The following is a 22,498-nucleotide window of genomic DNA, read 5'->3' on the forward strand; positions in this document are numbered from 1 at the left end:
AATACATGTAAATCTTGTCTTGCATCTCCAGAAAAAAAATACACACACACACAGTTAGTTTCTTCAAGAGCAGTAGTATCCCATGTAACCACAATTTCCAACCTTATCACTTATATCACTCTTTCTCCTGATTGACTGATAGCCTGCAAACACATTTTGCATACTCCTTGTGAGATTTTTATCATGCTGTTTCTCGTCTCAAATATTCTGTTCCCTTCTTTCCTTCAATCTAAATGTGATCAATTCCTCAAATCCCAACTCAAATTCCAGTTTCTCCATGACTTTTTGATGACCCAAGTCCCCATTTACTTTGTCTCCTTTGTTTGTCAGTTAAGCATATACTACAGCATGAAATCTTTTGAAATATTAAATCCTATAATGTTACCATTTCATGCATAAATGCCATGTATACCCATCTGGATTATCAGCTTCTTGAGGGCAGGAACCATGAACTATACTTTGTATTCTGCCCAGTACTTAAAGTATAATAATGCACATTATTTAATATTTGCTGAATGGACAAATGAAATTTCTTCTCTGTACTTTGAGTTTGTGCTCAATCTTTGAAAAACTACACTTCATTTTATTTTCTTTTAAAGTGTTTCTTACAGGAAATGACAGATTTGAAGCCCAAAACATACAGAAGAGGGGAATAACTTTTATCTATCCTGAATCTGCAAGGGAAGATGAACTTCCAAGAGTATATACCTGTTTTAGTGAGCTATACCTCCCACCATATTCTACGATGGAAAGAGTGGAAGAAGTCATTCAAATAGCCATCAATAACAACAGAGGATTTAACTGTTAGCCATCATTCAAACATTTGCAAAAAAAAAGAAAGACATTGGGACTGAAAATGTACAGTAAAATGACCATGCTGCTAATTCAATATATTTATGACTTTTGTAAAAAGTAAATTATAAGAGCAATGCAGAAGCATCGTAGCCTGCTTCATTCTAATTATTAGTGTGTGTCTTCAGCATCTGATGCAATGCTTTTGACATAAGAAGTGCTTATTATGGTACTTATAGCTGTTGAATAAAATGAATGAATGAATAAGATGAGATGAGATGATAGCAATATAAATAGGAGTCGATTCAGGCTCAGAAGATGGGGCAGAGTGCAGTCAGAAGTATACACAAGATAGAAAGGATGGATGGAAGAACGCAAAATTCTTAGAACCCTAACCTGGGTTGTATGAAAGACACAGTGCTGGAAGTAAATTCATGTAGGCTAAGGAGGAGGTTAGCCTATTTTTGTTTTGTGCACAAAATCACTTTTTAGATGTAAACTTTTTTTTGCCTTTTAAATTTAATTAAAAAACCATCTCCCCATAGGAAAGGTGTAGAAATTCCTCTTCTGCTTTTCCCTGAAGTTTCTTTTTCTTTCTTTTTTTTTTTTTTTTGGCGATTGGGGTTAAGTGACTTGCCCAGGGTCACACAGCTAGTAAGTGTCAAGTGTTTGGTCTGAGACCGGATTTGAACTCAGGTCCTCCTGACTTCAGGGCCGGTGCTCTTTCCACTGTGCCACCTAGCTGCCCCTCCCCAATAATTTCTTCCTAGACTCTTCTCTGATTTTCTCTGCAAGTCCTTAAGCAAGAAAGCAGAGCTTATTTACTATACTCTCCATGCTCCAAATGACCCTTATACAAAATAACTTATGTTAGCCTCTGCTTTTCTCTAACCTTTCTGTTAATAGGATTCCCCGCTGTGAAATTCAATTCAGTAAAACTTAGGCCCACAGACAGAGCTGGTCTTTATCCTCAAAAAGTTTTCTATACAGTTATCGAGGCAACTGTAATGTAGCATAAAGAACATGGTGGTTAAGTGTGCTAGGGTCTAGTCCTGGCTTTGTGACCTTTTAGCAATTCCCTTCACCTTGGGCTCAGTTTCCTCATTATAACTCTACTCAGCTAGGTGGTGCAGTGGATAGAGTGCTGGGTCTGGAGTCAGGAGTTCAAATCCTGCCTCAGACACTTACAAGCTGTTTGACCCTGGTCACTTAACTCTATCTGCCTCAATTCCTCTTCTATAAAATAAGCTGGAAAAGGAAATGGCAAACCAACCCAGTATCTTCACCAAGAAAACCTCAAATGGAGTTGTGAAGAGTCGGATATGACTGAACAACAGCATAAAGTTCCTCACTTTAAAATTAACCAGCTCTAATTGGCAGAAAAACAATTTATCATAGTTTAAACAGAAAAATGCGCAAGGAAGACCTTCTCCACTCATATCCCATTTTACTCCTATGGTGCATTTGACCATTTCAGCCTATGTGTATTGATTTCTTCCTCAGAATTATCACGGCACTGCGCATCACTCATTTGGTCATTATTACATTCTGCATGATATTGTTATCTTGGACTGTGTTCTTTCCCCCACTCTATTATGAGGTCCCTCGAGGAAAGGGGCCTTATTTTATACATCTTACCCCGAAAGGTGGCAGGTCATAGTGGACAGAGTGCTAAATTTGGAGTCAGAAAGACTTTAAATCTTATCTCAAACACTTACTATTCGACCCTGGGCAAATTGCTTTCTCTTAAATGTCCTTATCTGCAAAATGAGAATGTTGATAATAGTACCTACCTCACAAGGTTGTTATAAAAATCAGTGTACTTAAAACAATTTTCCAACCTTAAAATTATGTATAACTAAGTTGTTAGGGACGATGACCAATAAATATTTGCCGATCTATCGATTTCATGTGTTGAGTTTTACTTCTTCAAGTTGGGCATAGGAATTTCCACTTAAAGGTAAGAATTAAGGACAAGACTTGTTGATGACTCTATTGATCAAAATTGTAAGTTTTCTGTCAACACTGTTCCAAGGTCCTCTGGTCCACTTTTCTTCTTTCAAGATTTCTCTTCAACTGGGTCATCCATGCCAGCCCATCCTCTGTTGAGTATGGAATGCCAGGTCAATTTATATGCTTTCTTTCCCATTGGCAAGGTGATGCTGTAAAGATGTGTGTAGCAAGTGAGTCAGGCTGAATAGCTGTTCATTCTCCATGTACGCCTAAGCTGCTGTGCAAATGATCACACTGAGTCAAGGAAGGGAGGACTGGTAAGGAGTGACCTTGATTGTCTTGACTGGGCCTGCAAAGGCCCTTGGCAGAAGACAAGTACTAAGGACCTACCCTAGAAGCAACAGCTGGGAAGTAATATGATGCTAAGGAAAGAATATTGGATTTGTAGTCAAAGGACCTGGGTTCAAAATCTTAATCTGCTACTTAAGTGAGACACTAGGTAAGTCACTTGATCTTTCTGTGCCTGTTTCTTATCTATAAAATGGGCAGAAGGATGATTGAGATGACCCCTCTAGGTCCCTTTCAGCTTTAATTTTAGGCTATTTTTTTTTTTTTTGCTTTTTTTGGTGAGGCAATCGGGGTTAAGTGACTTGCCCAGAGTCACACAGCTAGTAAGTGTCATGTGTCTGAGACTGGATTTGAACTCATGTCCTCCTGACTTCAAGGCCAGAGCTCTATCCACTGTGCCACCTAGCTGCCCCAAATTTAGGCTATTTTGACCTGCTGAACATGATGCTGTTAAATTTTAGAATTATTATTCTGAGCAAAACATGTTAAACAGAGCAAATGTGAAAAAAAGAGAGATGATCACGAAGTGCTACAAGGCTTCAAGAACAGATTGTGCAAGGATATTTCCTTTTTCCAGTTTTACTAAACAGTTTCATCAAATAGATCATGTACAAAGTGTCTGGAAAATCTTAAAGGCTTAGATACATGCCAATTTGAGTAAATGCCAACAATTATCAAGGGAATGCTATAGATATAATTTAGATATTTGCAAAGCTTTTAAAGAAGCATCATGCTAATTTTGTGAATAAGGGGGAAGATTGTGGGCCAGACAACTCAGACAGAATTGGCTGGATGGCCAGACCTAAGAAACAGAACCAGAAATTGCATTTGTTTTGTATGTATTCATTGTCTTATTCTGTGTATTTGTATCCCCAGTCTGTAATATAGTGCCTAGCATATAGTAGGTGCTTAATAAATGCTTGATTGAAGGTATACTTAATCTTGATGTAGGGAAAAACTTCTTAGTAGTCTGGACCCTCCAAAAGTAGACACGGCTACATTGGGACACAGTGGGTTCCACTTACAGAGTCTTCAAAAATTGGATAATCATTTGTTTGGTATGTCGTAGAGGGGACATGCATGAGTTGAAATAGATGGCTTTTGAGATCCTTTCCTCAGGGATAAAATGCTGGCTCCAGAGTCAGAAAGACCCAAGTTCAAAACCAGCCTCAGTTACAAGTGGTGTGACCCTGAGGAAGTCATTTCATCTTTTGTCTCAGTTTCCTTAACTGTAAAATGGGATTAAATACAGCACCTACTTGTGAGGTTAACCAAATGAGAATATTTGTGAAGTATTTAGCACAGTCCCTTCCCCACCCTTACAGCTCTGATATTCTGTGAAGTATATGGATCATAGCATAACAATTCAGTACGTGTCAGCATTTACATCATGCCACTGGGACCCTAGTACTTCTGATCCTGGTTTGTTTTTCAACCTTTTCAACTGGCAAAGTTTCAAGTAATAATTGCTTCTAATGCAGCATCTGAAATTTGGAATAATATTTAATTATCCCCTCAAACTCTCTTCTGCAAAGTCTTTTTAAAGTGCAAGTCTGACCGCGTCCCTCCCCTGTTCAATAAACTCCAACTGTTCCCTACCACTTCTGACCAAATAAAGGCTCCCATTCAGCTCATTTATTTATTTCTTTTGGGGCAATGGGGTTAAGTGACTCGCCCAGGGTCACACAGCTAGTTAAGTGTTATGTGTCTGAGGCCGCATTTGAACTCAGGTCCTCCTGAATCCAGGGCTGGTGCTCTATCCACTGTTCCACCTAGCTGCCCTCCCCTTTCAGCTTCTAAGGGAAGCTTTTCACAGGTTGGCTCCAACCTCCCTTTCCCATCCTGCACTCTCCAGTCCACCCTAAGTGACCTTGCTGTTCCCCACCTACATCATTCCATCTCCCATCTGTACACCAATGCCTAGAAGCCTCACTGCCTCAATTCTACCTCAGAACCTGTCATTTCTTATACTTAACCTTTCCTGATCTCCTCAGCTACTAATGTCCTCTTCATTTAAAAAAATAATAATAATCTTATATTTATTTATAGGACAGCTACGTTGTAAAGTGTATAGAGGGCTGGGCCTGGAGTCAGGAAGACTCCTCTTCCTGAGTTCAAATCTGGCAACTTATTAGTGGAGTGACCCCGGGCAAGTCAGTTATTCTTGTTTGCCTTAATCTGTAAAATGAACTGGAGAAGGAAATGGCAAACCACTTCAGTACCTTTGCCAAGAAAACCCCAAATGGGGTCATGAAGAGTTGGACACAACTGAACATGTATTTATGCACATCTTGTTTCACCTATTAGAAGGCAGAGTTCCTTGAAAACCAGGGATTTTCCTTTTTGTTTTTGCATACTCTAGCACCTCGAACAGTGCCTGGAACTTACTAGGCACTCAATATATATTTGCTGACTAATTGTAGATTAACTACTTTTCCCATGGTAATCCTGGAAATAAAGGTACAAAATAGAAGTTTTGTTATATACATCGATTTCCACTTTGTTGTAAGCTTTTGCATGAATATAGTTCAAATGAATTTATCCGAAACTATTTAAATGAACCAATTATTTGGTGTAACGCCTTTGAAAATATTTGTTATTTTTATTCATTACCTTCCATTGCCTTTAATCTACTAACCCAAATAATCCAAAAACCTTTTGGTAAACATGTTTCACTTTCAGTGGACTATAATCAAAACTAAAAACCAAGCATTTCTACAGATCAAGACTAGGGTTGTTAAGTCCAACAAGGAAGGATTTTAATGAAACAAATATAGGGATTCCTCTCTTCCCCACTGCAACTATGGAAAGGATGAAATGGAAAAACTCATTTTAACTTTCTTTAATCCAGAGTTTCTAAGAGAAAGATGAAAATCTGAGTTCCCTATGAAAACGAGATCACTCCAGCATATTAAGAACCAAGTGGAGTAAAATAAGAAATTGTTCTGTTTCAATGGAAATCACACGGCCTTTCCTACATCAAGTCTCTCAGGGTAGCCTCTGATAGCATTAATTGTGTCTAAACAGCTTGATACCCATCCAAGTCCAGAGGTGGAAGAACACATACACTGGGATGGTAATGGGCAAGAGAAGACTGTAAAAGCACAGGCTGCTGGTGCTGGTGCAACCATGAGGAAAGTTTTCTTCTACAGAGGCGGAGTAAAACAGTCCAGCTAAAGAGATCAGAGGAACAAGGACAGTCAGCGTGGGCAGAGACAGAAACATTTTCCCTGACTGCTTATCTCTTCCTCCTCCTAATGTATGGTGTCCAGGAGTCTGGTGTTTAGGAACAGCCTACTCTTGTTCTTTTTCTTCTTGTTGCTTATTCTGGTGTATGTGTATCTTTCTTGCCGCCTGGGGTATCATATTAGGAATGCCGTCAATGACTGGATAAGCAATTCCCAGTTCTTCGTTAATCAGTTCGTTTGTTGATACCTCATACCTAAGCAAAACAAGAAGTATGAATAAAATCAATTATTTAAGTCATTAAAAAAAGAATGTCCAGAACGTGGTTGTAAATAACTCAGTTCATCCAGCTCTGTCCTATAAAGCGAGTATTGCTTTAATCCAGTCTAAATTTAAACTCCCCCATGCATAACTAAACTGTTTTTCTGAAAAAGAATTTCACAATTTTCCCACTTCAGGCTGTTTCCTCTCCATATAAACTCATTTTTCTTTTTCTATTTTTGTTATACCATTTCAGACCTGCCTTTGTTCTGCCACGTTACACAGAAAACAACAAATAGCTCTGCCCACCCAAAATAGTTTCATCCCTTTTAAGAGGAAGCATAGCACAGGTGAAGAAGTCTTGGACAATCAGGAGGGACCCGAGTTTAAATGTTGCCTCAAACACTTGACTAGCTGTGTTAATATGGGTAAATCATTTCACCTCTATGAACTTATAACTCATCTGTTAATGGAGATCACAGGCTTGTGTGACAACCATTTACTGAGCAAGGTATTTTGCTAGGTATTATAAATACTAGGACAAAACAAGAGAGAGAGTGTGTGTGTGTGCGCGCGCACATGTATACACATATATTCTATTGGGATACGGCATGTACACAAGTAAACACAAAGTAATTTCAAAGGGGGAAAAGTGCTAATAATACGGAGTATCAACAAAATCTTCTTGTAGGAAATAGCACCTAAGCTGTGATGTGAAGGAAGCTAATCAGTATATGTGAGGCACCAAGGTGGTGCAGTGGTTAGAGACCTCAGACATTAGCTGTATGACTCCGGACAAGTCACTTGACCAGTTTTCCTCATCTGTAAAATAGGAACAATAATGGCACTTATCCCTGGGGCTGTTATGAGGAGCCAATGAGAATATAATTGCAGAACACTCAACACAGTTCCTGACACATAAGTGCTATATAAATGTTAGCTATCATTATTTTCATTATTTAAAGTATAGGAGGGAGTACATTCCAGACACAGAGGACCACTTAAGCAAAAGGAAGGAGGCTGTCATGAATAGACTTTTCTTTTTCTCTTCAACCTTGGACAAAGTTGATCACCCTCCTCCTCATACCCTTTGCTCCTGGGGCTCCTTCCTTCCTCAGACTGGGGAGGACAGACAGTGAACTCCTCCCACATCCTTCATTTAAGAAGGGAACCCAGGGCATGCATCTCATCAGCTGCATTCCTGACTTCATCATGCCCCATTCCCCTACCACCCTTCAGTTTCTTTTTATGTGCTGTCTTTCCCCATTAGATAGTAAACTTGAGGGCAGGGACTGTACTGCCTTTCTTTGTATGCCCAGTGCCCACTGAAGACTAGGATTTAATAAATGTTTATCTTCCACTAGTAGTATGCTATTGCTGCTGCTGCTGCTACTCTACTACCGCTACTGCTGCTGCTACCGCTACCACCAACTATTCTCTTCAGTAGCATGAAAATGCTACTGCTCCCTTCTCGTTTTCCTTCCTCATGTCTGATGACTCTTTCTCAGGCTCCATTGCTAGAACCTCAGCTAGTTCATGTCCACTAGCCTAGGACATCCCCCAAGGACCTCTCCTGGGTCCTCTTTTCTCTACATACTATTTCACTTGGTGATCTCATGCATTCACAGGGATTCAATTATCATCTCTATGAAGATGATTCTCAAGTCTATTTGTCCATCCCTAACCCCACTCCTGACACATAGTCTTAGATTTCCAACTGCCTACTGAATACTAAACATCTTGAACTGGATATCTCCTAAACATTTAAACTCAGTGTGTCCGAAACTGAACACATATTTCCCCTCAAATCCTCCCCTCTTTGTAATTCTCCTATTACTGTTGAAGGTATCATCATTCTCCCAGTTAGTTACCAAGCCCTCAATGTCATCCTCCACTCCTCCCTCTCTCTCACCCCTCATATCCATTCTGTTACCAACTCCTGTTGTTTCTACCTTCATACCATCTCTTGCATGGCCCTCCCTTACTCCTCTCATACTGCCACCACCCAACAGACTGGATATAGACCCTCCAACCTCACATCTGAATAACTGAAACAGCCTGCTGGTTGATCTCCCATCCTCAAGTCTCTCCCCACTATAGTCCATTCTCCACTCAGCTGGTTTTCCTAAAGTGTAAGTCTGTTAATGTCACCATTCAGTAAACTCCAGTGGCTCCCTATTATCTCCAGAATCAAGTACAGAATCCTATAGGGGTTTTTATTTGTTTTGGGAGGCCATAGGGTTAAGTGACTTGCCCAAGGTCACACAACTCACGTCTGAGGTCATATCTGAGCTCAGATCCTCCTCACTTCAGGGCCAGTGCTCCGTCCACTGTACCACCTGAACCCTCTGGTTTTTATAGCTTTTCATAACCTGGCCCCTTCCTACCTTTCCAGTCTTCCTACACCTTACTCCCCTCCAAATACAGTAAGACCCAATGACGTTATCTTCCTTGTTGCTGCTTTGACCTAAGAATCCATCTTACATTTTCACTGACTGCTCCTCATGCCTGAAATGTCCCAACTTCCTTAGTTTTCCTCAGGTCTTCCCTGATCCCCATGAATACTAAACTCTCCCCTTCTTATATTAACTCTTATTCCATTTTGTTAAAGAAAAAACAAACACAACTAATCATTTTTGTAACCTTCACTGCTGCAGAACAGTTTGAATAGCTCCATGCTGAAGCATTCTAGGGGCTGGATAAAACAGAATTAGATCTGAACAAGAAACCAGGAAGTCTGTTGCATACATGGCATAAACAGAGTATGTAATATATAAGCGGTATACACAGTATATATGCACACACACGTGTGTGTACATACATATATATATATATATATATATATATGCGGCCCACATGCATTATACAGTATGCATGCTGCATAAATACAGTATATGAAATCTATCGATCTATCTGGAGGTGGAGGTGGATGATGCTGGGAGGCTGTTTCCTGGCTGTTATGCCCTACACGAGCCTCGGTTTCTTGTCTACAAAACGGGAATAAACAACAGCAGCCTAGGTCTCGAGCTAGGGTGCAGACTTGAAATCAGGAGGAGCCAAACCCCGTCCCCTTGAGAGGTCAGGTGACTCGCTCCGGTCACGTGGGCGGCGCTATCTCAACGCGGGTCCCCTCGGCGCCCCGCACTGCCTGGGGTCATAGGGGGGGTCATCTGCCCTCTCCGGGCCTCGGTTCCCTTCTATGCCAGAGGCAGGGGCTAGGCTAGGCCCGGCCCGCCCCGCCCGGGCTCCCCGCAGGGCGCCTCACCTCAGAGGCTTCTTGGAGAGCGGGCACACCAGCACGTCCAGCAGGGCCGCGTCAAAGGCGGCAGGAGGCGAGGCCGGGCCCGACTCCGGGCTGTCGGCGGCAGGCCTGGGCCCCGCCGCGTGCACCGCCCTGCTCCCGGCGGCCGATGCCCGCAGCGCAGACGCAGCTCGTCGCCACGGCCCGCTCAGCATGGCCCTTCCCGCGGCGGGGAACCCTCGGCTGCCTCGTTCTCGCGCCCGCTCCGGCTCGGCCGACGACGCCAGGCCCCATCCGCCAGCTCCTTCCGGTGCGTGGAGGAAGGCCGCCCCAGCGCAGGCGCGCTTCGCACTCTACTTCCTACTTAGTCACCAACTGGGGAGGGGGAGGGGGGGGAGGAGGAGGGCAGGGGCGGGGCGGGGAGGGGCGGGCGTGGCCTGTCGGGCCGTGTCGCGGCCGAAGCGGCTCCTCGGCCTTCTAGAACCCGCCTGTCCTGAAAAAGGGATCTTTTACCCGAACTCTATCCACAGTACCCTCATTCGTAACAAACCTAGATGTGGAAGGGACCTCAGAGGCCCGTATTGCATTCTCCCCAGTTTACAGAGAAGGAACCTGAGGCCCACCGGTGGGAATGACTTGTCCAAGGTCCCACCCATAGCAAGCATGAAAAACGAGATTGGAACTCGGGTCCTCAGACTCCAGAGCCGGGTCTCCCGCCGCGTCACGCTGCTAGTTCAGACTTTACTAAAACTTTACTGTTTGGCCTTTAAAGCCCTTCGTGACCTGTTTCTGGCCGTCCTTTCCAGGTGTATTGTATATTCCCCCCCATCACACTCTGCAGTCCAGCCAAACTGACCTTCCCCATGCCAGCAATGCCCCCCCTTCTCCTCTCTGCGCCTTGGAATCGCCTCAAAGCTCAAGCGCTACCGCCTGCATCTGTTATCAATCAAGCAATCAATATAGCAGCGGTGTTTATTAAAACAGACGAAAGTTGAAGATACTGTTCTTAGTACCCTCCATTAGAATTTAGAGTGACCCAGCTTATGAAAGTGAAGTAGCCCCATCGCGCGAATGCTGCAGGAGCAATATGTGCAAAAACAGGTATGGCACCCACACAAGCAGTGCACAGACAGGCAGAGCACACGCACGAGCAGTGCACAGAGTCCTAGCACATACAAGCAGTGCCCAAGCAGGTAAGAGGACCACACATAAGATAGACATAGAGAGGTATAGTACGACTCGGCCATGTACTTCCTTTCCCAATCCACACCATCAGCAGTCTGGGTCCCCAGAGCTCGGTTGTTGGAGTCACCCTACGGGGATGTGGGTGGAGGTGATGAAGGCCTCCACCAGGGTGCTGACAGTGTCAGAGGACAGAAGGGGTGGTGGTGGATGATGATGGTGATGATGATAACTAGCGTTTATATAGCACCTGCTGTGTGCTGGACACTGTGCTAAGTGCTTTTCAAATATGTCAACTGATCTTCACATACCCCTGAGAGGCAGGTGCTATTATTATTCCAGTTTTACAGTTGAGGAAAGTGAGACAAACAGGTTAAGTAATGAAAGAGAAGGATGTCTAGGGGGGAAGATAATAAGTTCATTTTGGCCATATTGAGTCCTTAGGGCCTGTGAGACCATCTGCCTGCCAAGAAACAGGGCATCCTTGGCCCTTTTAGTCAGTCAACAAACATTTATTATGTACCTACTGTCACTATAGGAAGAACCGAGAATACAAACAAAGGTAAAAGACAGCCTCTGCTCTCAAGAAGCTTACAATCTAATGAAGTAGAAAAGATGCAAAAATAACTGTGGACAAATTCCATTCGAGGCACGAAGAATGAAGTCTCCGATCATGGGAGTGTACCGCAGGAATCTAGAAGGCAGAATCCAGAATCCAGTTGAGAGAAATGATTTTCTATTACATTAATAACCAATTATTCAGTTAGGATTGAGGTTTTTCCTTTCTATTTCCTCATTCAGCCCTTTCAGATCATTGGGTCAATCTCTGAGGGACATTGCTGATGGATGAGATTGCCCAAATCTTCCATCTTGGGCAGGACCCCACCCACTAGAAGACCTTACTTCTATTTAAAGTGTGGACAAAATGCCATCTAGGGGAGTTTTTACCCCAGGGAAATGAGCCCCTGTTCTTAGAACCCTCCATTAGAATTTAGAGTGACCCAGCTTATGAAGGAGAAAACCAACCAGAGTGGTTTGGGTAGAGATGGATTTTTTTGTACAGATTCCTAAAGGAGGCTGAATCTCATGATCAAGTCAGGTTTTCAACAGGAGGAGCTGAAGACGTTTAGCCCATCTCCTCATCATATGTCCACCCTCTCATTAATTGCTCACAAATCAGGGTTGATTTTCTTTTTTTTTTCCCTTTTTTTTGGTTAGGCAATGGGGTTAAGTGACTTGCCCAGGGTCACACAGCTAGTAAGTGTTATGTGTCTGAGGTCAGATTTGAACTGAGGTCCTCCTGAATCCAGGGCCAGTGCTCTATCCACTGCGCCACCTAGCTGCCCCAATCAGGGTTGATTTTCACCTGTCGGGGGCACCGACTTTTCCAAAGCTATTTAAGCATTCAGGGATATCCATGGTTTTGTCTTTGGTTACTAAGGAAGACAAGTACCTACCAATGTATTGATTATTTGCTGGCCCAATTAATAAATTGATTATTAATTACCCAGAAACTCTGTCTCTTGACTTTTCATTTGTCTCACAATCCAGCATTAATGCCTTAAGAAACAAGGAACTAGGGGCAGCTAGGTGGCAAAGTGGATAGAGCTGTGGCCTTGGAGTCAGGAGGACCTGAGTTCAACTGTGGCCTCAGACACTTAATATTTACTAGCTGTGTGACCCTGGGGAAGTCACTTAACCTCGATTGTCTCACAAAAAAAAGCAACAAAGAAACAGGGAACTATTATTTGAGTGACCTTCAAAACCACAGTGATTCCACCTTTGAACTTAAACTTGATTAGACTGATGCTATATAGTAAATGAGCTAAGTTATGCCTTTTTCATCAGAGACGAAGGGAAGAGAATGCCCTTAAGGTATTGGGAGAAATGTTTAAATGTTTATTCTTGCTTTATCTTTGACATAAATTACCCTTGTGTAAAAGCTATTCACGGTAAGTGGTTAAATGGAATAGGGGAACATAATAGGGGTTAAGATAATAGCAAAGAAAAGAGATACCCCCAGCCCTCAAGGCAACAATGTACGAAGTCTGGCCCTGAAAGAATAGGGCCAGAGCTCCCTCCTTAGTGGAAGTATTAGGAGATTCAAGAATTAGGAAAACATCTTCTGGCTAATGTCAATCATGAAGTCAAAGATTGATATTAAAGATATGTTGTTTTCCTAAATTAGGCAATGAGAAATTATTTTGCCCTGAATAAATTACTCGACTGTCTTAGAATTCATGTATTGAGTTAAAATTATTCCTTTTGACATTTAGCAGTGTTTTAATTTTAAAGTTCTTTATAAACTAAGAAAACTGCTGAGCATAAATTTAGTACCTTAAAAAAGAAACCAAGAGAAACTGTGCCATCATAACTTTGTATTAGATAAGAGCTGAGTAAAAGCAAAAGAGGTCACTCTGTTTCTGTGTGCATTTGGCTGACCATTTAATTAATCCTCAAAAACCTTTTGTAAGATAGGTGATGATAAGGAATATCAGCTAACCTTTACAGAAAGGGAACTGGTGCACAGCAACATTAAATATTAACAGCAGAGGCTGGGCTCTGGCCTGTTTGTTTCTTTAACCACCAAATGCCCTTAAACAAAACTTTACTGAAAATAAGAAGTTAAAAATGAACGAGAAATTTCTGGGTCTGTGTTTATTTTTTTTAAAGCATTTTTAAACTGCTAAAGATAAAATAGAATTTTGTGGACTGTATTTTCAGGTAGATGCATAACATAATGTGAAACTTTTTTCCTCTGCTATTCTTACTACTGCAGCTCTCCAGATTGGTAATTTATTTAGAATAATGTTGAATAAGGGACAGCTAGGTGGTGCAGTTGGCCTTAGAGTTGGGAGGGCTTGAGTTCAAATATGGCCCTAGCCACTCTAACTAGCTGTGTGACCCTGGGCTGGTCACTTAACCCCCCCCCCAAAAAAAAAAACAAAAACAAAAAATGAAACAAATAACTTCCTATTAGTTTTGTACCAAAAGTTGTTCTTAGGCTACTAACTCTGGAAAACTTAAAAGAATTACCTCCCATATATAAAGGCACAGTTAGTAGTTTTTTTAAGCCCAATGGTCAAAAATACTTTTTAAATTTAGAAAGTGGCACTTCTTTGAAGTTTATCTTTATTGTTATTATATATTATTTACTATTTTGTTTATTGTTATAAACGAAGGCACATGTTGATTCTCAAGCCTTGTGCTACAATATGTGGTAGAACTAGTAACAATCACTAGCTAATGTGACCTTATTTCATTAAAGTGAAGGGTTTTTAAGTATCTCTTTCAATCTGAATCCAGAGCTCTATCTTCAAGACAATAAAAGTGTGCACTTGGAGCCAGGAAAAGCCTGGATCGGATTCCTGCCTCTGACACTAGCTGTGTGACTGGGCAATCAGTCAAACAACAAGCAAGTGAGAACAGCAGCTGCATGGTTCCAGTTTGACTTGACTGTAGAATGCAAGAAGGCAAACAAGGTATAGTATAACAAGACTGGAAAGGTGAGTTGAAGCTAGGTTATTATGAAGGGCTTTAAGTGTCTAAGGTGGAGTGTGTGTTTAGCAGGAGAGGTCATAGGGAACCACTTGAGTTTGAGGAGCAGAAAATGACCTGTCTGATCTATGCTTTAGAAAAATCACTTTGGCAGCTCTATGGAAGATGGAGTAGAGAAAGGATAGAGTTGAGTCAGGGAGGCCATTTAGGAGGCTCCTACAAGAGTCTAGTCTAGAGGTGATGAGATGAATCACTTAAAAGGGAGGAAAGATACAGGACAATTGCTTTCAGGGATGCATCGATCAAGTAAGAGTTTTCTAGGATGGGGAAGACATGTACATGTTTATAAGCAGTAAGAAGTAATTGAAGATTAATGAGAGAGAAGGATAATAGAGGGGACAGTCTATTGGAGAAGATGAGATAGGATGGGATCATTTGTGCATGTGGAGGGGTTTACCTTGGCAAGGAAAAAGGCCATCTCTTCATGTAAGACAGGCGTGAAGGAAGAGAGTGCAGGAGGCATCTGAGTGAAATAAGAGGAGGAGAAAGAAAGGAGCTCTCGGTGAATGACCTCATTTTTTTTCAGTGAAATATAAAACAAAGTTCTCAGCTGAGTGGGGGGAGGGGAGGCTGTGGGAAGTTTAAGGAGAGAAAAATGAAAGTTTGGAAAAGTGGCTGTGGTTAGGATTATGAATCAATTAGGGAGGTGTAAAAGTTGTTTGGGGGGCAGTAAGGGCCCATTTGAGATTATGTAAAATAAACGTATAGACCTTGTTGTGGACCCAGTGATCACAGTTTTGTGATTTTTTTCCAGCTTTGTTCAGCTGCAAGTGAGTAGGAGGAAAGGCAGCAGCAGATGGTGTGAGTAATTCAAGGCTGGGGTTTGGCAGGGCAAGACTGTCTATAGGATAAAGGGGTAAGGGACTCAAGAGAAGAAGGCAGTGTAGAGTTGAGCTGTTTGCCAGTGTGTCAAAATGGTCAGGGGCATGGCCAGAGCAGGAATGATGACGTGAGGCTGAGAAATGGAAAGTCCTGGTGAAGATAAAGATCCAGATTTAGAGTACAAGGCAGAAGGAAATCAACCAATCAGTAAATGTTTATCTATGTGTCAGGCACTGTGCTAAGCACTGGGGATACACATATGACAAAAGAAAGACAGCATTTTCTACCCTCAAGGAGCTTACAATCTAATAGGAGTACAAAACACAAAAGATAGCTGTGAAGCTGGTGCAGTGGGAGGTACCTGACATGGACATGTGGTGGAGAAGTCAGTCAGAGAATTCCCAAAGTAGTACAGCCAGGTGAGAAAAAAAAGACAACTGAGCTTAGCTCTCTCCTTAAATGGAGATTTGTAGTTCATGACCCCACCCTTCAACGAGTGAAGCAGAGGGCGGTGATGAGGTGGAGTATCAAAGTGGATGAGATGTGACAGGATGATGAAGTTATCTCAGTAATGAGCTTCCTGGATATTGTGGTGACATCAGTCAGAGAAATCCCAAAGTAGTGCAGCCCCTTGAGAAATGGAGAGTGATGACAGATTAGGATCAGGTAAAGGAATGTCAGAGTTCATGGACATAGATGTTGTGGGTGAGGGCAAGATCAAGAGTAGGACCATCTCCACGTGAGCCATGATGGGGTAGGAGAGTAGGGTAAGGGAAATAAGAATTGGGAGGTTAAAGAATGTGAGGGAGTATCAATATGTATACTAAGGTCCCCTAATATGAGGGTGGGAGCTGGGGAGGGGAGAAAATCTGAGCCAGGTGCTGAACTTGTTGAAGAAGGTAGGACAGTGTCTTAGCAGTCTGTAGACAACAGCTACCAGAATCTTGTTGGGTGATAAATATGGACCGGATGAAGCTCAAAGGAGGACAAGTTACTGGGGGGATAGTAGTAGAGAAAGTGTCTGGGAAGTGGCTGTGGGGAGCTGGGCATATTCCAACTCCCTCAATGCAACCAGTGAGTCTAGGGGAATGAGTGAAAGTGCAACCAGTCTTGGAAAGGATGGAAGCTGTGTCATCTGGAGGAAGCTAGGTCTTGGTGAGTGCAAGAAAGCGGAGGGAGCAAGAAAAGGTTTAAGATGAAATCTGGTTTGTTACTTATAGAACAGACATTCCAGAGAGCACAGGAAAGGTTGGGTAGCTTTAGAGTGAGAGATTAGGGGGGATGTGAAGGTGGGAGCTGTTAGTGGGGGATGGAGAAAGAGGTTTGAATGATGGTGACTGGGAATTTGAATTACTTAGATTGGGGGAGATCTGATGGGGTGGAAGTACATTAGTCATTGAAATATAAGTTCAGGATGTTATCCAGAGGGATTCATCCTTAGATAGAATTATCCCAAAGTGTCAGGCTGCTGTGTGTATGGCTGGAACGTGGGGGTTGGGGAAAGGGAGGATACCCTTTTGCATGCATGAATATTAATACCAGGATTTGCCCTGTATGACCACCCTTTCAGTGTTCCTCATTCTGCCAGCTAGAATATGCTCCTCACTGGAAGCCTCACTGGGGGGAATAATAGCATATTTCTGTTCCTTTAGAGATCTCTGCTGAGAAGCTGCCTTATTTCTTTTTTCCCCTCCCCCTTCAAGATGGCTACCATTAGACACAAATCTGTATGTATGTGTGTGTATGTACACACATACACACACACACATATATACATACATACATATACTTACATATTTTGTCAGTTCTTTTTCAGAATTCAAACAGCATCTTCCTTCGTAGGATCTTTGTGGTTAATTTGGGTATTGGTAATAGTCAGAATGACTTTGGTAGTTCCAGGTTGGTATTTTTAAATTTTTTTTTCAAAGTTGTTCTTAAAACAATACTGCTGTCACTGTATACAGTGTTCTCTTGGCTCTGCTCATTTCACTCTTCATGACTCTGTGGAGGCTTATCCATGATTTTCTAAAATGACTGAGCTCATCATTTCATATAGCAGAGTAATATTCTATCATGAACGTATACCCCAATTTGTTTAGCCATTCCCTCATTAACAGGCATCCTCACAATTTCCAGTTGTTTGCCACCACAAAGAGAGCTGCTATAAATATTTTAGGACATGTAGGTTCTTTTTCTTTTTCATCTTGGGAAACAGACTTAATAGTGGTATGGCTGGGTCAACAGGTATAGGGCATTTACTAACTCTTTGAGCATTATTCCAAATCTCTCTCTAGAATGGTTGAATACCAGTTCGCAGATCCACCAACAATGAATTAAGGGCCCAATTTATCCACATCCCTTCCAACATTTGTCACTTTCCCCTTCTGTCATTTTAGCCAATCTAATAGGTATAAAATGATATGTCAAGGTTGTTTTAATTTGCATTTCTCTAATCAATAATGATTTGGAGCATTTTTTTCAAATGACTATAAATTGTTTTGATTTCTTCATTAGAAAACTGCCTGTTCATATCCTTTGACCATTTATCAATTGGCAAATGACTCACATTCTTATAGATTAAAACAAAGTTCTTTATATATTTGAGATATGAGACTTTTATCTGAGGAACTGTCTATAAAATCCCCCCAAGTTTTCTGGTGAATCTTGAGCCTTCTCCTTATTTTATTTTAACCTAGCCCTTTGTTTTCAATGGGCAGCTAGGTAGTTTTATCTTGGAGTCAGGAAGACTCATCCTCCTGAGTTCAAATCTGGCCTCAGATACTTCCTGGCTGCATAACCCTGGTAAGTCACTTAACCCTGTTTGCCTCAGTTTCTTCATCTATAAAATGAGCTGGAGAAAGAATAGCAAACCACTCCAGTATCTTTGCCAAGAAAAATCTCAAATGGGGTCATGAATAGTAGGACATGACTGAAACTGACACTTGTTTTGAATAGAAGTTGCCTCAGGTAAGCATGATGGAATCCTAATAAAGCTGCCCACAGCCCCAATATGGACCCCACTGAACAGCAGGCCTGTCCTGATTTAACCACACCACAGGCCCCCAGACTCAATCATAGGCTTCACTGAACAGCAGGCCCACTGTCCCTAGCTAGCCACTGCTTTCCCCCCACCCTGACTCAGTATCCTAACTTCCTCATCTTTGCCTCACTGCTCACCAGAACAAGAGATGTGTCCATGAACTCATACTTCTCACAGAAACAGCAGGCGTGTCCATGTGATGGAATTGTAGCCATTGTCTCTCGCTAGCCACTGCCTCTAGACCCATTCCTCATATTTCCCACAGAAACGGCAGGTGTGTCCATGCACTCAACCACAACCACAGCCATCTGATCTCAGACAGGACCACAACAGCCAGCCAATCAGAAAGCAGCCCCATCAGGATGAGGGAGCAGGATGTGGACCCCAAAACAAGAGAAGGGACTTTCCCTAAGTAGGTACCTGTGCAATAGAAAAGGCTGTCCTTTAGGTGAGCTTAGGACGTAGAGAGGCTTATTATAGTATCATTATCATATATTAATGCCCCACCAGTGGGTTTTTTGTATGCATTGTGGGTAATAGAGGGCAAAGCTCCACTGAGGTTGAGACCTCTTTCCTATTACCTAATACCTTAACAAAATCCTCCTACCTTTTTAATATTCATAATTTCTGTTGTGTAATCAGCATCATTACACTATGCAATTGCCCGTCTTGTCTTACCAAATTGCTGGTTCCTCTTGGAACTCAGCCTGTTGGAGAACATCACTCTCAACAAGTGCCTTTATTGGATTGAAGATGGCCTGAGTCTGTGAATTCATTGGAGACGACCCCCACAAAACACCATGAAACTGAAACAAACCCTCTTGAGGAAGCTTCTTAGAAAGTTTCAAGTTTGGGTGGTCAGTTTGTTTCAGAAGTGAGATTTTATCTTCCAGTCTAGAAAATACTTCTTGTTTGTATTATTTTCTTTTGTTTTTCTTCATAGGAAGTAGAACCCTTTTTAGAGTCACAGAAAATTTTGTTCCTGGTGGTATCCTGGAATTTTTTGGGTAACTTTTGTTTTTAATTTTAGTTTATTTTGGAAATGTAACAAGCTTATCTTGGCTTGCCTTCATGCAACTGTTATATGATTGCTGTCTCTATTGATATAGCATATTTCTTGAAAGCCTGAATGGTGTTGAAAGGAAAATTCTTTATTTGGGCTTTCACCCTGATTAACAAGGTGAAACTCAGAACAAAGAGAAATAAAAGGAGTTTGTTATAAGTACATCAAGGTAGCAATATGTAGATGGGTTGATAGCTGGAGATCAGCAATGGCTTCAAGGTGGGAGCAGCTTTTATAGGTAACTTTAAGACAATCCATTTAGGTCCACTTCAGCAAAAGAGGCTGGGCCCTTGCATCTCAGTTCCTCCCCAAGGTAGCAAAAATGCGACAACTTATAGGAAGGGGGACGTGCCAAAGAGCAGGCAATACAAAAAGCTGCAGACTTGATGACTCCTTCTCTGCCAGAGCCTCTCCTAGCACTGATTGATAAGTAGAGTTGGGAACAGTGGGATACTGAGTCACCATAACTTTCGAGGTATTATTATTGATACTTGTTGATGCACGAAAAGGTCATTGGTATTATTTTCATGACTTGAATTCATGCCTTTTGCTGTGCTTTTATACGAAGCATGGTACATTAATCAAAGACCATTATTGTATATTTATTGATTGCATTGATATATATGTTAATGTGGGCAAACATGGAATAGTCTCTAGAAGAGATGGGAGCAAGGTTAAGAGATAGGTACTGTCTTGCTTTTGCAATGAAAAGGCATAAATGTTTCCTTCTGTCAGGAATAGACTCAGACTATAAGAATCAGGACATGTTAAGAATATCAGGCAGATAAATGAAAGAACTGCAAGAGTGTATAATTAAGACCATTTATTTTAAGGCAAGTGAGATGACTCAGGAAGTTTTTCTAATGCTGCCTGAGAATTTTGACCCTGGAAATTTCAAAAGAATTGAAAGTAGGAAATTGTTCTTGGCAATTTCACACTTATCCATGCTTTGAGGATGAGGAATTTCTTAAAAAGGTAGTGGCCCTTCTAATCGAAGGAGGCATTCCTATGGAGAGACTCTCAGAAACAAATCCAAGAATTCCACTCTGTGATGATAATTTTTCATTTTCCTTTTATTCAATTTTGTTATGCCATTTCTCTGGAACATTTGGTTAACCGAAGCCTGTTTCCTGTTAATATTAACTTCACCTGGCTAAACCTGACTCAAGGAATTATAGTATTACAGAAAATGTGTGACATTTCTGAGATAAGAAACCAAACCAGAGGAAGAATGGAATACAGCATCTTTAAAAACCTACTGAAAGATTGTATTTATGGGAAGATTCTCCTCACTAACTATTTGTGGAAGACTTTTCTTGACACCAAACCTTAGGCTATTTTTGTGACATGCAAATCCCTTCCCCTGAATTAGCTCATTATTACTTCTTTAAAATGTAGCCTTGTAGTTTTGTAAGTGTAGGTCTTTCCAAACTCGGTGTTTAAATCTGTAACATAGTATAATAATTTGTTCTACCTTAGTTTGTTCAACCTTAATTCAGGGAAGCATGAGAAAATGAAGCTGTTTGACTAGACCCAAGAGGCCATAAAGATTGTTATATGTTAAATTATTTTTTTGTTTCTCTGATGTAATTTTCTCTATAAAAAGCTTGTTAGAAACTCCAATCTGGGTTCAGAGTTATCTTGCTACTTCCTGAACCTGTACTTTGTTGTTCAGTCATTTTTCAGTCATATCCAACTCTTCACGACTCCATTTGGAATTTTCTTAGCAAAGACACTGGAATGGTTTGCCGTGATTCTGACAAATAGCTTTAAAGTGGAGAGCTTCAAAGGCAGCAGATGTGCTCATAGAGGCAAGGCCAGATGTGACCTTGTAGGAATGTATACAAACTTTAGTTTCGATGTTTGAGGGGGGAGTGCAAGGGGAAGAGCCCCATGCAGAAGCGATAGTAAGAATTGAAAATGTGGACTGCAGTGCTGTCCTGGACAGTGAATCTCAAGTTACCGTCATTTTCCAAACTTTTTACGCCGAGTATTTGGATAAAACACCTTTAAAGCTCATGACAGAGCTTGGGTGTGGTAGCTTTGAGTGATAAACTGTCCAAACCTGGTATATATCCAGGTGAGCTTGAAATCTGCCAAGGAAGTAGTTGGTGTCAACAGAAAAATTGGCATTGGCTGTAGCATGTCTACATCTCTCCTACTCATGAGAGTGTCAACAATGATTGGGACTAAGTCTGTTCTTTCTGTATTCTAGCAGGATATTGCAAGCGACAAGCTGGGGCCTAATATCTGCACACTTTGGTCATCTATGCAGGCTGTTTGAGGACAGATATTCTAGTGAACACCACAGAAGCCCCGACTGTTCACTTTCTGATATACACCCTGAGGTATTTAACTTTGGAGACTCGCCAGTAATACAGGAATGGAAGGAGAGGCTGAGTCTGGAGCTCAGCAAGAGACAAGGGAGTCTTGTTGTGTGAGTGGGACATGGGATGTGTGCCAGGTACAACAAACAGAATCCAACTTACTGATTCCAGACCGCCTAGAGAGAGATCTAGAAGAATTTCTGTTTATGGTGGAAGATCTCAGAAACCATCTCAAAGAAATGCTGGCTAATGGCATCACCACAGAATCCAGTAGCCCTTATACTTCCCATAGTGGTGGTGAAGAGGTTTAGGGTGCTGGGACCCCAAGAAGGCCAATGCAGAGTTGCCTGGAATGAATTCATACACTTAAACCATCTTCCAGTCAAGTGACAAAAGTTTATTATAATGCCAATAGAAGTGGGCAAGGGTTCTTAGGGAACCTGCAAGCTAGTGAGGATGGTGCTTGGGCTAATATGGAAAAGGGACAAGGGAAGACTGCTAAGGATGCTAATTAGGTAATTTAGAGGCTACGAGGGATATATCAAGGGTCCAGGTGTCTTTGGGGACAGGCACCTATAATCTATGGGTGGGAAAATACAGGGAGTCTGTAGAGATAACTTTGTTGATACCAGACGTTGAGGGGAAAAAGATAGTTTTTGTTTAGCTGCCGGAGGCATGGATCTTGGGGATCTGGCACAAGGATGAGTCCTTGGGCCAGCCAGGAG

The 22,498-nt window shown here is 41.8% G+C and overlaps 3 protein-coding genes across 3 annotated transcripts in view; 1 reads left to right on the forward strand and 2 right to left on the reverse strand.

The window, feature by feature from the left end:
* Positions 1-2,697, forward strand: part of LOC110209692 (putative E3 ubiquitin-protein ligase HERC6) — a 55,462-nt gene extending 52,765 nt beyond the window's left edge. The window contains 1 exon segment of the mRNA XM_078148466.1: positions 600-2,697. Coding sequence (XP_078004592.1) covers positions 600-808 — 209 coding nt within the window. The 3' untranslated portion in view covers positions 809-2,697.
* Positions 2,698-5,675: 2,978 nt separating this feature from the next.
* PIGY (phosphatidylinositol glycan anchor biosynthesis class Y) lies at positions 5,676-6,318 on the reverse strand. The gene has a single exon (XM_020988307.2). The coding sequence runs from the start codon at positions 6,316-6,318 to the stop codon at positions 6,103-6,105; it is 216 nt and encodes a 71-aa protein (XP_020843966.1). The 3' UTR covers positions 5,676-6,102.
* A 69-nt stretch (positions 6,319-6,387) lies between these two features.
* Positions 6,388-18,598, reverse strand: PYURF (PIGY upstream open reading frame). Its single transcript, XM_020988261.2, has 3 exons — positions 18,521-18,598; positions 9,806-10,134; positions 6,388-6,535 (listed from the first exon to the last, which is right to left on the reverse strand). Exons 1-3 carry the CDS (start codon positions 18,596-18,598, stop codon positions 6,388-6,390), a joined length of 555 nt encoding a protein of 184 aa, XP_020843920.1.
* Positions 18,599-22,498: the final 3,900 nt, after the last annotated feature.

Source organism: Phascolarctos cinereus, unplaced genomic scaffold (genome assembly GCF_003287225.1).
Source record: "Phascolarctos cinereus isolate Bilbo 61053 unplaced genomic scaffold, phaCin_HiC Scaffold_9;HRSCAF=440, whole genome shotgun sequence".
NCBI classification, from domain to species: Eukaryota; Metazoa; Chordata; class Mammalia; order Diprotodontia; family Phascolarctidae; genus Phascolarctos; species Phascolarctos cinereus.